Genomic DNA, 14,542 nt, shown 5'->3' on the forward strand with positions numbered 1-14,542 from the left:
CATTCATCCATAATAAAAAGTGCCTCACACGGCTGCGGGGGGTGAACAAAGGCCTCCTGTAGCGAATCGATGCGTTTTTGTAAGAAAAATAACCATATTTAAAACGTAATAATCAATTTAATCTAGCTTGCGCTCACTGTTGTACATGGAAGCAGCTCCGGGCGGATGACGTAAGACGTCGGCATTTCAATTTATTTCTTTTTTTTCTTTTCTTTTTTTTTGTAATGGTATTTTGTAATAGTAATTCACTTTTACTATCAGCAACACAGCTAACAGTCCCACTACACGTCTGTTCACTGATGACTCTTCACAGGCTAGATATTGACCTGACCAGACTTCCTGTCAATCAGAGGCAGTTATATACTTGTGTGCTGGACCCAAACAAGGGCAAACTGGTGTTTTTGGTCACAATGACTCCATGTTCTGGTGCATCCATCTCAGACATCCAGTCAGCTCCATTAGATAACCTCACAACCCTTCAGGAGACGCAGGAGAAATATGTGAGTATTACATTGTGCTATTTTAGATTTCCTTTTTTTTTTTTGGTTACCTTTCAACTCAATCATGTAAATTATTTGTAATTTCTATAGCTTATAAATATTTGTACATTTATATGATTATATTTATTTTTTAAAGATAAAAGTTTTTTTGTTTTTTTTTACAGAGACTGATGAACTGTCTGTGGGACTTAAACGATGTTGGCTATCTTCAAATCAAGTTAATAAAAGCCACAGATCTTCCATCAACAGATATAAGTGGTACATATCTGTATTAAATATAATACCATAATGTATGTAGGGGATATTGTACAGTCAGTCAGATATTAAGTACAGTATATCCTATTATAAAGATTTATTCAATCATAATAACGTTAGAATATCTTATCTTCATCAGGTAAAAGTGACCCTTTTTGTACTCTTGAGCTTGGTAATAGCAAACTGCAAACTCACACAATATCCAAAACCCTGAATCCTGAATGGAGAACAGCCCTAACATTGTAAGTTATACCGATGTTGTAGATATCTTGTTGTATTAATATGCATGTTCATGGTAATGATATAACATTGATTTTGGCATGTCCTAAGTCCCATTAAGGACATCCATGATGTTCTGGTGCTCACAGTCTATCATGATGATGGGGACAAAGCTCCAGACTTCCTGGGAAAAGTTGCCATTCCTTTGTTGACTGTAAATACCACACAGAATAATTTTTATATTCATTGTTGTACATTTTTAATCGTGCCAATATTAACATACAGTACCACTACTTTGCCTTTAGGTTTCTAATGGCCAACAAATAACCAGAATGCTGAAGAATAATAATCTATCAAGGACGACCAAAGGAAGCATCACATTGGAGTTGAATGTCCTCTACAATCCTGTAAGTGCATCATATTAAATAAATATGACTATTTATGAATAATATGGATGATACCAGATAGCCTTTACTGAAAAGAAGTAAAGTAAAAAGAAGTTTTTTTTTTTTTTTTAGATCAGAGCAGGTTTGAAAACCTTCCAGCCGAAGGAAACAAAGTTTGCAGAGGACAACCCAAAGTTTAACAAAAAGGTGAGCTTTATCGACAACGATTACAGCATAATTTGGCACCATATTTTCTACTTTCTCTTAATATTAGGTTTGTTGTTGGCACCTTTAGAGACTCATTATGTTCATTTTTTTCCTCCAGCACCGCCTGAAGCTCTTTAGACACCAAAGATGACTTGACTTATTAATATTTATCACCAATGAACCTTCAGTTTAAAAGCCTCTTTACACCTGAGTGAATGTCATGTTGTGAGCATTACGTCCTCAGGCACATCTTGCTAACTACTGCTTTGTCCCCATTAGCTTTTAGCATGTAATATCTATCGAGTGAGGAAGATCAGCATGGCCATTCTCTATACGCTGCAGTATATTAAAAGCTGCTTCCACTGGGAGAACACGCGAAGGAGTATTACAGCCTTCCTGGTAAGACTTCATACCACTGTTTACAAGATTTCAACTCTGTGGCCCTTTTAGTAACCTGAGGTTAGAGAACGCATCTGTGTAATCCCTCTTTGAAGAAAACGCTCTGCTCCTTAATAGCAACTTTTCACAAGACGGAAAACAGACCGTGCTCATTTGGCCCTGCCCTGTTAGGGTGCAGCCATAAAGTGTTGTGAATCAATGATTTTTTTATCCATTTTATTTTATTTTTTTAATAAATAACTGTTATTGAACACCCACCACAACTTAATCCACAAAGGAGATTTTTTTTTCTTTTTTTAGGATTTTCTAAAAAATAAGAAGTGTGTGTGTTTTACTGGAATTGTTGCGATGTGTTAGGAGTTGTGGCTTAGGGGTTAACACGTACTCCAGTTTCTGTAGTTATGTGGGAGTTTTAGGTTTAAATCTGGACTTAGACATGTCCAGATACTGTTAAAAATAAGTTCTTGTCAATTAAACAGTGGCATAAAGGAGCACATGTGCTCTGGGTACATTGAGCTCCGGTGCTTATTTGAGAGATTCAGGTTTGAATCTGGTTTAGGACATGTCTCGATTCCGTTTCAATCATTTCATGTCAGTTGAACAGTGCCAAAAAGGAGCGAATATGCTCCGGTCACATTACGCTCTGGTACTTGTCTGCACCATTCAGGTTTGAATCGCTTCCTGTCAATTAAACAATAGCAAAATTTCAAAAAAGTATGGCAATGTAGAATCAGATTTGCTTTCATCCTTTGATCTGTTTGTTACATACACTACCATTCATAAGTTTGGGGTTGGTAAGACTTGTTTAATTATGCTAATCAATGCTGCATTTATTTAATCAAAATACAGCAAAAACAATAAAACTGAAATATTGTTACAATTTAATAGCCGTTTTCTATTTTAATATATTTTTAAATGTTATTCATTTCACATGATGGCAAAGATGAATTTTTAGCAGCCCAGACTCCAGTCTTCAGTGTCACACGATCCTTTCAAACATCCTTCGAATATGTTGATTTGTTGCTCAGGAAATATTTATTTTTTATAAAAACAGTTGTGGTGCTTAATATTTTTGAGGATACTGTGATACATGTTTTTCAGGAATCTTTGGCGAAAAGAACAGCATTTATTTGAAATGTAATTTTTTAGTATCGTAAATGTCTTTACTGTCACTTTTGATCATTTTAATGTGTCCTTGCAAAATAAAAATATTAATTTCAATTAAAAAAAAAAAAAAAATCTTACTGCTCCCAAACTTATGAATGATAGTGTATACTATTAGTAATACTAGCAATAAACAGACTAATGCGTGAGCCCTTCCAGTGTGTGTTCCAGCACACAGTGCTGTGTTTTATTGTAGCCAAGTAGGAAGCATTTTAAGCCATGCTATAACACACAAGCAGTTATTTTTAGAGGTTTCTTGGAGCCGTAGTGTAATCTGCAGTCTCCCGTGCCGCTGCGGCTCGCTACTGGAATGAGCAGTGCCCCCCGAAGGGGAGTCATTGGAGGCGTGTGCACCCATCCACCTGAGGAGACGGGGTGTCAAGCTGGGAAGACGGGTGGGACGTCCTGTTGCCGGCCCTATCGTTGTCTGCACACGTGTGGGTTGAGAACAGAAAGAGTATCATCTCATCTCCACTAGCATGTGGCCTGTTTCCGCACCACTGCGTTCAGAGCTGTGCAGGTGATGCTGAGGTATGGAGATGACAGGAAAAATGAAAATAGGGCACCTGTGTAAATCGTCCAGGCTTTAGAAACAACAGGCTGAGGAGTGAATCTCAACTATGCCTGTTTTAGGCTTTAAAGACCAATTTCATGTTTTTTTTTTTTTTTTTGCACTCTCTCATGTTTAATTATCATACATGTTGCAAGGCAACTATAAAACAGCGTGTAACCCTCAAGGGTTAAGAAACACATATCTGTCTTTCTCTCGCTGTATGGGTGTATGCATATCTGTAGGCTGCGGTAATAAGGTAACAGAGTTAGACATTGACAGATGCTTGCCTCTAAAAAGAGCATAATTAGAGGAGACCGTGCTTTCCTCTACGTTTTCTCATCCAATCCATGTCATCGTAGTCATGTCAGCCGTTTCATTTATAATGTAGGCCTGTATACTTGGAATGTAGTACACAAAGTAACCAGTGAAGAGAGGATACTATTTACTTTACAAACATATATTTAAAATACATTACAATACATTATTCATAGAGTCAGTGGAGTCTCTGTCCTTTAGCTTTTACACTTTACGCAACTTCTAATGCATTTGCGGTGCTGCGGTTTCTTTGTCCAGGTCTGTAGGTTGCACAGGCAGCGCCTGTTCCCGGAACACACTCCCACCCCAGTGCTGGAAATCCCAGAGGTCACCACCCCGACCTGCACACAGCACAGCGCATATACACGCTCCCTCTCGCAAAACACAGCTTTCATCTGTGGAGAGTGGGAAATATGTGTGTGGGTGCATGTTTTAGTTTGAATATCCTCTGCTTTGTGCGTGTGCATATATGCACACAACTTTTCTATATTGTATAATAGTTTATTCTTTGTTATGGAAAGAAACTTTGATTGGACCTCAGAAGGAGGGAAACATAACATATAAAGTTAAGTTTAACTTAAGTACACCTGTAATGACCCTAGTTGATTGATTTGGCCTTTATAATTATGAACGGCTTTTGTATTTTAAGTCTTTGTACAGGATGATCAGAATCACCTAATGTCAGATCGCAACCAGAAACAAAAGCCACTGCAAAAATAACTTGCTTCATAGGTGTTTTTGTCTTGGATGAGATATAGAATTATAAGAAATAAGACAATAAGATAATTATATAGTGATTAAGATAAATATATCATGATTTAAATAATTAAATGTATTTTTTAAATAAATATTTTAGTTTGCTTGTTACACGTTACATGTACTTTAATACTAGTCAATTATACACAATTACAAGCAACTAACCCTAAACTAAAACCTAATCCTAACCCAAACGTTACAATGATGTACATTTTATTTAGAACTTAATTGTATGATCACACAGTAAAAAGGACAGCTTAAAAGTGTAATCTTTAATTTTACATTTTAAAATTGCATTTAATTAAATATAAAACATCTACAAAAACATAGTTGTTTTTCTTCAAAATGTTGTGAGGTTTATGTTTAAAACAAGAAAATAAAAACAGTGGTTCGCCCGTTTCTTTTTGCATAAATCCCCTGTAAATGTTCCTTTAAATTTTTCATGCATGTCCACCCAAGGCACTGTTTTTAAACAGTTTACCAGTCTCATTAGGAGTATCTTCATATGCATTTGCAAAGAACTCTTGATATATCTCCCAAAAGCATGCAGCCGTGCTCTGTCGTACGTGTCGTAACCAGACAGACCGCTTACATACATAGTTTTATTGCTTGTTTATGCAACAGTAATGAGCCTAGAAACAGCACTTTTAAAGTCAGACAACTACAAGGAGTGTAAGAAGGAGGGCCATGACAGATAAAATATTTATAAAATACCACTTTTTAGATGTGGCTTGCACTTAGTTTGAGAAAGATGAATGTGGCATACATCAGTGGAGACTGCAGATGGGTCACACAGAGTTCTCTGCTGCACGTCTCACTTTGGCCTGTAGATGGAGCTACAGCACTGTCGAAACATGCGTGCACACACACTTTCAGGGGCTGATGATAAGAACAGGTATTAGTCGAGAGCAGGCCGATGACAATTCTGATGGTAAGCATTAAGCAAAGTAATTTCTTACAGCGCATTGCACAGAGCAAACAGACTCCAAAAAGTTTCCACCACAGGCTAAATGAGCATTACCCATCCAGGCATTAACTGGCCAAATTTGCTGCTTCTGAACTCTAGTTTCAAGCATTTTCAATAAAGATGAAAGGGATCGAAGGGTGAGGAAAAAATAGATTATTTACACTTGAAAGCTGATTTGGAGCTTTGCTGTCATTAGAGTGTATTTAAGTATTTAAGTAGAATTAATATTTTAACATATGAGCTTGCTTCGTCTGTCAGTAGTCTGGACTAGAAAGGAAAACCTGGACGTGTGTTTGTGTGTGTGTGTGTTTGAGATTTTTTTTTTCCCTTTTTGACACTGCCAGGTAGCAAGCGGTTTCGACATCATTTGACAGGCTGTGAAATGCTGATTGCTTCACATCACAGACTGTAAAGATGGCATCTGATGAATGTTTGATGCCGTGCAGCTGTAAACACAGTTGGCAGCTGTGACGGAGCGTTCTCTCTCTCTCTCATTCTCTCTCTTCCTGTTTCTGTCTAACAGAACAGCCAGCACCGCATGATAGCAGGATAGGGTCTGCGCAGGTTCCTGGGTCCTGAGGGAACGCTATGAAGTGGCGGGCACGGTCTAAGCTATTAGCTGGCTTACTGGGCAGGACGGGGTCTGAGCAGGTTTCTGGGTCCTGAGGGAACACTATAAAGTGGCGGGCACGGTCTAAGCTATTAACTGGCTTACTGGGACAGCCAGGATTAGACTGATTATCAGCATTTCCACGACCTGATTCGTTATTCCAGTTAACTCGTGTAATGTCCTCAGGATAACGCAATGATCTTCTGATATTGAGGGGTTTTCCTGTATTGCACCTCCTGTCTGTGCTAGGGCTGTCAAGTTAATGTTAATTTAGTGCAGTTAATTACATAAAAAATATGCACTTACAAAAATTCATACTTTTAATTGTAATTCCCCAACAAGGATTTTTTTTTTTCATTTGTGGAAGGTTTCACTGTCAGCACAGCTCAAGGGGTCTTAAGACATGTCTTTAAAAGTTGAACTGTTTTAACTTGACACTGCGTTTTAAACACTGTGTGGGACACTAAAAAACAGCAAAACGTAATGGCCTTAGACATCCGTCAACATGTGAACGTAGGCAAACAACTACAAAGTAGTGCAGATGGAATGCAATCACTCTTCCAGTGTGAACTACTGTAAGTCAGCTTCGCTGTGGACTGTAGACCAATGATAAGCTCATGTTCAATGATATGGAAATAACAAAAATCATATATTGTCTTCTAAATCATTATAGTTAAATCTCTAATGATTTACTTGGTTTAATAATTTATTGTGCATCAAGTGGGGTGATCAGGACGTGGCCTACTGAATATATGTCCTTTGAATGCTTTAATTGAGCAATCCCAATTAAATATTATAGAGAAAAAACTAAATAAAAATAAAAATTAATTTAAATGTAATAATTTAATAATAATAAAGGTTTATGTTATATAGATACTTCTGTGATGGGTGAGACAGGCAAAAATAAACAATACATCGAAGAGAACATTTGCATACAACATCCAACAATAATATATTAAAATTACATTTAAATGCCTTAAGAGTGATATTTTGCACAAAAATGAAAATTCTGTCATTTATTCACCCTCATGCTGTTCCAAACCTGTATGACTCTATAAGATATTTTGCAGAATAGTGGTACACAAATAGTTTTGGTTACCACTGAGTTCTACTTTATGGACAACATGTATAAATACTTCATATATTTCTCAAAATCCATCATATTTTATATTATTATAGCACAATAAAAAGAAAGTCATACTGGTTAGGTTGAGTAAACAATGACAGGATTTTCTTTTTTTTTGGGGGGGGGGCTGAAATGTCCTTTTATTTATCTTAAATTACTGTAATTTGGGGCTTTCCTTACCAAATATTTAAATATGCAATGCATTTGATTATTTAGTGGACATAACATGTACTTCATTCACTTAAATGTTTTAATTGATTGACAGTCCTGGTCTCTGTGTTAGATTTTTGTCTGTCTGGGTTTTCTTTGTCCCTCACCTTTGTTTCACTTCACTCGGAAAGTTTCCCTGGACAGCTACATTGAAGCGAATGTGCGCATATGTGTGTGTGAGTCCCGCTGTGTGCCTCGTGGGCTTTAAGAAACTGTCAGGGAGTTTGTGCTGCGAGTATGACAGAAGGGCGAACCCTTGATAGTGATATATGTGCACGGGCTCTTCCTGAAACTCTGGAGGAAGGGATTAATAATTAAAGAGCTGGATTTGAGCGGCCTCTAACAGTGCTGTGATGGCTGGAGATTTGACAGTGTCAGTGTTGTTATTGAGATGTGTATGCTCTGTGTCATCGTACCGCTCCTGGGGCTCAACGCCGATTCTGCCTTGACCCCGCACACATCCCTCTTATCCTTCACGCTGACAGTAGCACCACTGACAGCTCCTCCCTTCGTCTGTCTGTTGAATGCTTATTCTCTCTACTTATGAGTGTAGATTTTTATGATCACTCCATTTAAATGTGCGCTTTGCGTGTTTACATATTCATTGTTTGCTTTGCATAATTTGTGTATATTTTTAATATTCTTGTTCCATCTGTGCATAAACATGCTTTAGCATAAACAGCTTGCATGCTGCACTCATTTTTTGCCGAACAAACATGCTCCGTCTTTAACCCTGATGCACATGTCTGTGCGCGTTTGCATGTTGTAATGACCAGCACTAACACGCTCGCCACCTCCACAGTCACAGAGGACAACTCTCCCCAGGCGCCCGTGGCCGCAGCCCGGTCGGCTGGCCGTGACGTATGCACGCGTATGTGTGTTTGAGCTTCCGTGAGCTGAGCTGACACTCGGGGTGCCGCCCGCCCCAGGGGAGAAGGCTCGCATGGCAGATCTGTCACCCGTGAGGTTGCTGAATATTAACGCTCCCAACATGGATTAAACACTGGTGGCCAGTGCGGCGGGGTGGGGTCGGCATGCCAGTTGCTGACAGGCACCACAGGGCTCTGTACGCTGGCCTCCACACCGCCGGTGACAGAGAGACTTTATCTCTTCCTCTCTCACTCTCTTTCCCTCTGGGCGCACAGTCCACTCCAGCGCTCCACTGATAAGGACATGAGCCACAGTCCAGCCGGCTGTTGCTGTGAATCACAAAAACACGTATCATACACTCACAGTCTGCAGTGTGGTTGTAGGATCACATTCCTACACAAATTATATGCAACAGCTACAGTTAATCTATTTCAGTATGTTCATGATTGGGAATGATTAGATTTACAAGAAATTATAAATTAAATATAACTGTCTTAATTTCAGAATTATTTTTAATAATTTATGACTGTTAATTTTATCCACAATAGCCAGATGAGACCATTTTGAAATAATTTAATTAAAACATTCATCATTGTATTTTAAGACATGTTCACATACATTGTGATACATTCTAACAGATTAAATGTTTTAATTGCATTAATTAGTCACCAAAATATTCTGTAATATTATATATTAAAAAAAAAACTGCTTTTAAAAGTTTTTTTTTTTTTTTTTGATGAATGTTATGTCTTGTGTCTGGTCTGCACAGAAGGGCATATTGGTGAATAACATAATATTTATCTTTATATATTTATTTAATATAGATATATTATTATATAAATAATTGAACATGATCACTTTCGCATCATTTGCTAGTGATGGGAAGACTGATCATTTTAGTGACTGTATCATTTGATCGAGGTCAGCATAATAAACAAATGAATAAACTAATCGTTATTCAAGTCAGTTCAAATGTTATAGTTTCAAAAGCCAAATTCCTCATGCATGTTTACATAAGCAATCTTTGTTCATATTCCAAATTAGGGAATCAGATCAATTATAAGAAAAGAAAAAAAAATAGATTAGTTCACCTTCCGAGTCTTTAGTTCGTTATTCATGTGACACATGCAAAGAACAAATCGTTCACGAATGATCATTTGCATAGTTTTAAATCCTGAATGTCTCCAATTTGTAGATGGGCATTTTGGTAAATAACAGATATTGTTAAAAATAGATATATTAGTTTAGAAATATAAGCCTGATAGCTGTCACACCATTTACACAGTTCTGAATCCTGAAAGTCTCCAATCTGACCACAACATGTCTTATTGGTCTTACACAACCTTTTCTATGCATCGCATGCTCTCTCTTTTGTCTTTGTTGCTTACTGCAGACATGCATGACTGTAGCAGCCACTGGAGCCTTTGATTCACTGTAAATGTTGTAATTTTTCTGTATTTTAATCAAGACACCAATGTAGGTTACTCGCTTCGCCTTCCATTTCACCTTGGAAAAAATCCAGAGAAAGGGAAAAGTGTGGCAATGCTGCAAGGATCCTCTGTTCACATTAAAGTTGCCCGTTTTCATCGGCTCTCTCGAACACACACATTAAGCCTGCAGCCAGTAGTCAGCCTTGTTAGATTTGCACAGATACGTTCATGTAATCTGGCATCCGTCCACAGCCCTTCGTCTGACCCTCATAAGGCAGGCTGGCACTGCTGCCGTTGTTTGCGTCTCGCTGTTGCGGAAGATAAATGCATGAGAGGGACACAAGAGAGACTCAAACCTCCCCTCATGGTTTAGTTAGTGCTCACTTGCTCTGAGAGGATACACACACATAATAGATTTCCCCGTCAGAATGCACAAATCTGAAATGTTAGTGCTCTGAGATGCATAACAATGTTAACCATGTAAAGTGCTTCTTAAAAATTTGTTCAGCAGTCATTGAAGACATTGGTTAATATCTTATTCATTTGCCTCAAATCTAAATTGTTACAAAGTCAAACCCACTGAGACTTGTCTAGTTATTTGGTTTAGCTGTGTAATGGCCCAAAACAGTTTAGCATTTTTCATATGCATCTTACAGCAGTCCAATATGTCCAGTGTTATCTTGCTAATTCTCCCCACGTTGCTGTTCAGTTCAAGTATTCATGGACTCCCGACTGTTTCAGATTTAAACACCAACTTTATAGGACATGATCCCAGCTCAGTTTGTCTTTCTGTGTTTATTAACTGAATGAGCTTATATTTATCTTATGACAATGCTTTTAGCTAAACTAATCTCCCTTTATAAATTCCTGGGTTATTTTAGCCAGTCAGTGTTGTGTTCTTTTGTATACATGACGTACTATAGTTACACAGTGGGTTCCAAAATCCTGAGACCATTAAAAACCTGAGATTCAAAATTTTATTATACATAATATAAATATATATATATATATATATATATATATATATAAACTGTTGGCATCCGTCCACAGCCCTTCGTCTGACCCTCATAAGGCAGGCTGGCACTGCTGCCGTTGTTTGCGTCTCGCTGTTGCGGAAGATAAATGCATGAGAGGGACACAAGAGAGACTCAAACCTCCCCTCATGGTTTAGTTAGTGCTCACTTGCTCTGAGAGGATACACACACATAATAGATTTCCCCGTCAGAATGCACAAATCTGAAATGTTAGTGCTCTGAGATGCATAACAATGTTAACCATGTAAAGTGCTTCTTAAAAATTTGTTCAGCAGTCATTGAAGACATTGGTTAATATCTTATTCATTTGCCTCAAATCTAAATTGTTACAAAGTCAAACCCACTGAGACTTGTCTAGTTATTTGGTTTAGCTGTGTAATGGCCCAAAACAGTTTATGCCATCACAAGAAAACATTAAATTTAAAAAATAATAATATAGAAATCTGTTATTATAAATTGTAATAATATTTCACAATATCATTGTCTTTTCTGTATTATTGATAAATACAATGATCAAAATACAGTGAGCATGAGACATCTTTAAAAAACATTTAAAAATCCTACCGAACCCAAACTTTTCAACAGTAGTCCATATGAAATAAACAAAATATTACAAAAAATGTGGTGATGATCATGAGAACTCCTTTGTGTGAGTCAATTTTTATTAATGGCCCAAAACAGTTTAGCATTTTTCATATGCATCTTACAGCAGTCCAATATGTCCAGTGTTATCTTGCTAATTCTCCCCACGTTGCTGTTCAGTTCTTAAGTATTCATGGACTCCCGACTGTTTCAGATTTAAACACCAACTTTATAGGACATGATCCCAGCTCAGTTTGTCTTTCTGTGTTTATTAACTGAATGAGCTTATATTTATCTTATGACAATGCTTTTTTTGTTCCTGCCATAGCTCTCCTCTCCCCCTCCCTGGAGAGCGTGGGTGGCGTACTTCTGCCAGCCTGGCTTCGGCTCAGGACTTATTTTATTCACACTTTTAATCACTGAGTGCCTTATTATTAGGTATAGGAATTCCTCTGACCAGGGGATTGTCTTGAGAAGCCTCAGAAATACATTTAGTGCAATCATATTAGCTGCTCGCTAAAATATATCCATCAGGCAGTTCTTAACCTCCTGCTAGGCCGGTCTTCTGGTGGTCCTTATTGGTGCCTGAGGAGAGGAGAAAGTGATCTCCATCACCTACAGCAGGCCACTCTAGTATAATTCAAAGTAATCTTTTCCTCCTTGGACAGTCAACATATTTCAATCTAAATAATGTTTAGATTCATACAGCAGCAGAATATGTGTGTAAGCTTTGCTTAATAAAGTGTATATACATTTATGAACTGATAATTGCATTATTTAACCAAACTGACTCTCTTAAATGTCCAGGCCTCACACCTGCATTTATTCTGTGTGAACGGAAACACACTGGACAACAATGCAATAGCCTCTCTGCACTGTAATGGTCAACACACAAGACAAACATGTAGTCTTGTGTGTGTTGCTTTTTTGGTTGGTTGGAGTAACTCGCAAAGTTGGAGATATGAGCTGTGTGTCATCAGGTTTTAGATTGAGTTGCTGTCTGTGTGGTCTGGGCTTAACCCAAAGTCTGGGCTTATTGTTGTCAGATCTCACTAGAAAAACATTCAACTGGGTCTGACAAAACAAGCCCAAAATAACTCACTTCAACAAATAAGCCCAAGTACACGACTACTTTCTGGAAATAAGACTAAAAACATTCAAATCTGTCACTGCCCATATTTATACATGAAACAGCCCTAATACACATATAAGTGAACATGGCAACATTGACTGTGATATACTTGGTTAAAAAAAGAAAAAAATCCAGTTGTAAAGTGTTAACTGTAAGACTTTCTGGTCTTGTATAAGTCATCGTCTTTGATATTTGTTTTTGTCACTCACTATCGTCGCAGGTGTTATTCATCACTGTCTGTCATATGAATAGAAAAGGCTTGCCTGCAGTTGTTTGTAATTAGAAGAATTTAATCATGGCTGTTAACGGCTCTGCACCACCTTTTTTTACATTTTATTTTGTTTAGTCACTTGTTTCATGTAACATATTGGCTTAGTGTCAGCAGTGTGGCCTAGCAGTTAAGACGTGCTCTCTGTGGCCACCATGTGGAATTTATAGGTTTGATTCCAGTCTTGTAATGTTCTCTGTAAGAAAAAAAAACGGCCTAAAAAGTTCAGTTTAGTTCTATGTAGATTTGTAGCCCATACATGTGACTTTACGAAATATTAGCTATTCTGTTTGCAATAATGCACTTAACAAGCAGTAAAACATCACTGTGTCTGAAAGGAAAACCAGTGTACAGCTGGATTTCTTCTTCAATATAAATTAACTCTAGCGTCTGTCAGATTTTACCTCGTCCTCCCTTTCCTTTAATCACTGCACTAATAAAACGCTAACCACTTAGTGGAGAATTAGTCGAGTGTGTTTAGCAGGAGCAGTGTAGGATTTGAGTAGCAGTAACTCTGCTTATTAACTCAAGGCTATCAGACACCGCCTTTGCACTGAAATCGGAAAGACTTTTCCAGATGTTCGCTGTTGCGTTTTTATTAGCACCAGGGAAAAGGCATGTCAATCCAGCATGCTTCCACATATACACACACACGCACACTGTTGGGGACGAAATGAAGACATTTTTGACAGGTTTTGTTTATCCAGTCATTTAGACACGACACTTTACTGTATCTCCGCGTGCTTTTATCTTGTCCACCAAGCCTGTGAGCAGTTGAGTGGAAATTTACATTAGTGGACGATTATGAATACCTGTGACAGATCCTCTCTCTAGACTCCCAGGCTGCAAATGAATGGTCTCCTACTGTTGACTCGCATGGGAAGACAGGGATCAGGCAATTAGGCTTTAGTAGTTAATGTAGAAGCTTCTGCAGGCAGGGCAAGCAGGTTCAACTTTCCTGCTGGGCTGTCTGCAGGTTTTTTCCATCTCAGCTCTCTCCCTTGCTCACTTTTTATCTCGACTTCTTTGGAAGGTATCACTTATGACAGCTAACCTGTTGATAAGCCCTTAGAGTTTATCTGAGGGTGAGGATGAAGGCGGGCCCCTCTGCATGGGGTCCCAAAAGTGGAAGCGACTACAGCGGGATGCTGCTCGTATTCAACCTTCACAAGCTATAATACGATTTTCAGCCTGAATCTGAATAAGGAGTTAAAGAGTTTCAGCCATCTCCTTCAATAGTGTGACTAAATTTGTAATGAATTAATAAAGAAAGACCCAGATGTGTGCACTGTTGTTGTTGAGCCTGCGTGGTTTGTTGTCCAAGTGCTCTGTGCATTTAGCACGATTCTCATATCCCTGGTGGCTGTGTGTGTGTGTGTGTGTGTGTGTGTGTGTGCAGGCATGTGTGAAAGTGAACCTAGCATGGGAGTGGCAGTAGGTAGACTGCCCCCAGAGCACCATGTCTGGCCACTGGCTGATTTGACAGGAACATGCTGGTACTGTACTACAGCTAAAGTAAGGCCTGCAGGCCCCGGCTAACTTAAGTCGAACATATTATC

The 14,542-nt window shown here is 38.3% G+C and overlaps 1 protein-coding gene across 1 annotated transcript in view; it reads left to right on the forward strand.

Moving 5' to 3' along the window:
- LOC107715213 (multiple C2 and transmembrane domain-containing protein 2-like) overlaps window positions 1-14,542 on the forward strand; it is a 60,228-nt gene that overhangs the window by 22,270 nt on the left and 23,416 nt on the right. Inside the window, exons 11-17 of the mRNA XM_016521292.1 lie at window positions 314-500; window positions 665-758; window positions 895-997; window positions 1,086-1,188; window positions 1,280-1,381; window positions 1,493-1,567; window positions 1,847-1,966. Of these exons, the coding sequence (XP_016376778.1) occupies window positions 314-500; window positions 665-758; window positions 895-997; window positions 1,086-1,188; window positions 1,280-1,381; window positions 1,493-1,567; window positions 1,847-1,966 (784 nt within the window). The remainder of the gene's footprint in view (window positions 1-313; window positions 501-664; window positions 759-894; window positions 998-1,085; window positions 1,189-1,279; window positions 1,382-1,492; window positions 1,568-1,846; window positions 1,967-14,542) is intronic.

This window comes from Sinocyclocheilus rhinocerous, unplaced genomic scaffold (assembly GCF_001515625.1).
Source record: "Sinocyclocheilus rhinocerous isolate Xijiao unplaced genomic scaffold, SAMN03320098_v1.1 scaffold659, whole genome shotgun sequence".
NCBI lineage: Eukaryota > Metazoa > Chordata > Actinopteri > Cypriniformes > Cyprinidae > Sinocyclocheilus > Sinocyclocheilus rhinocerous.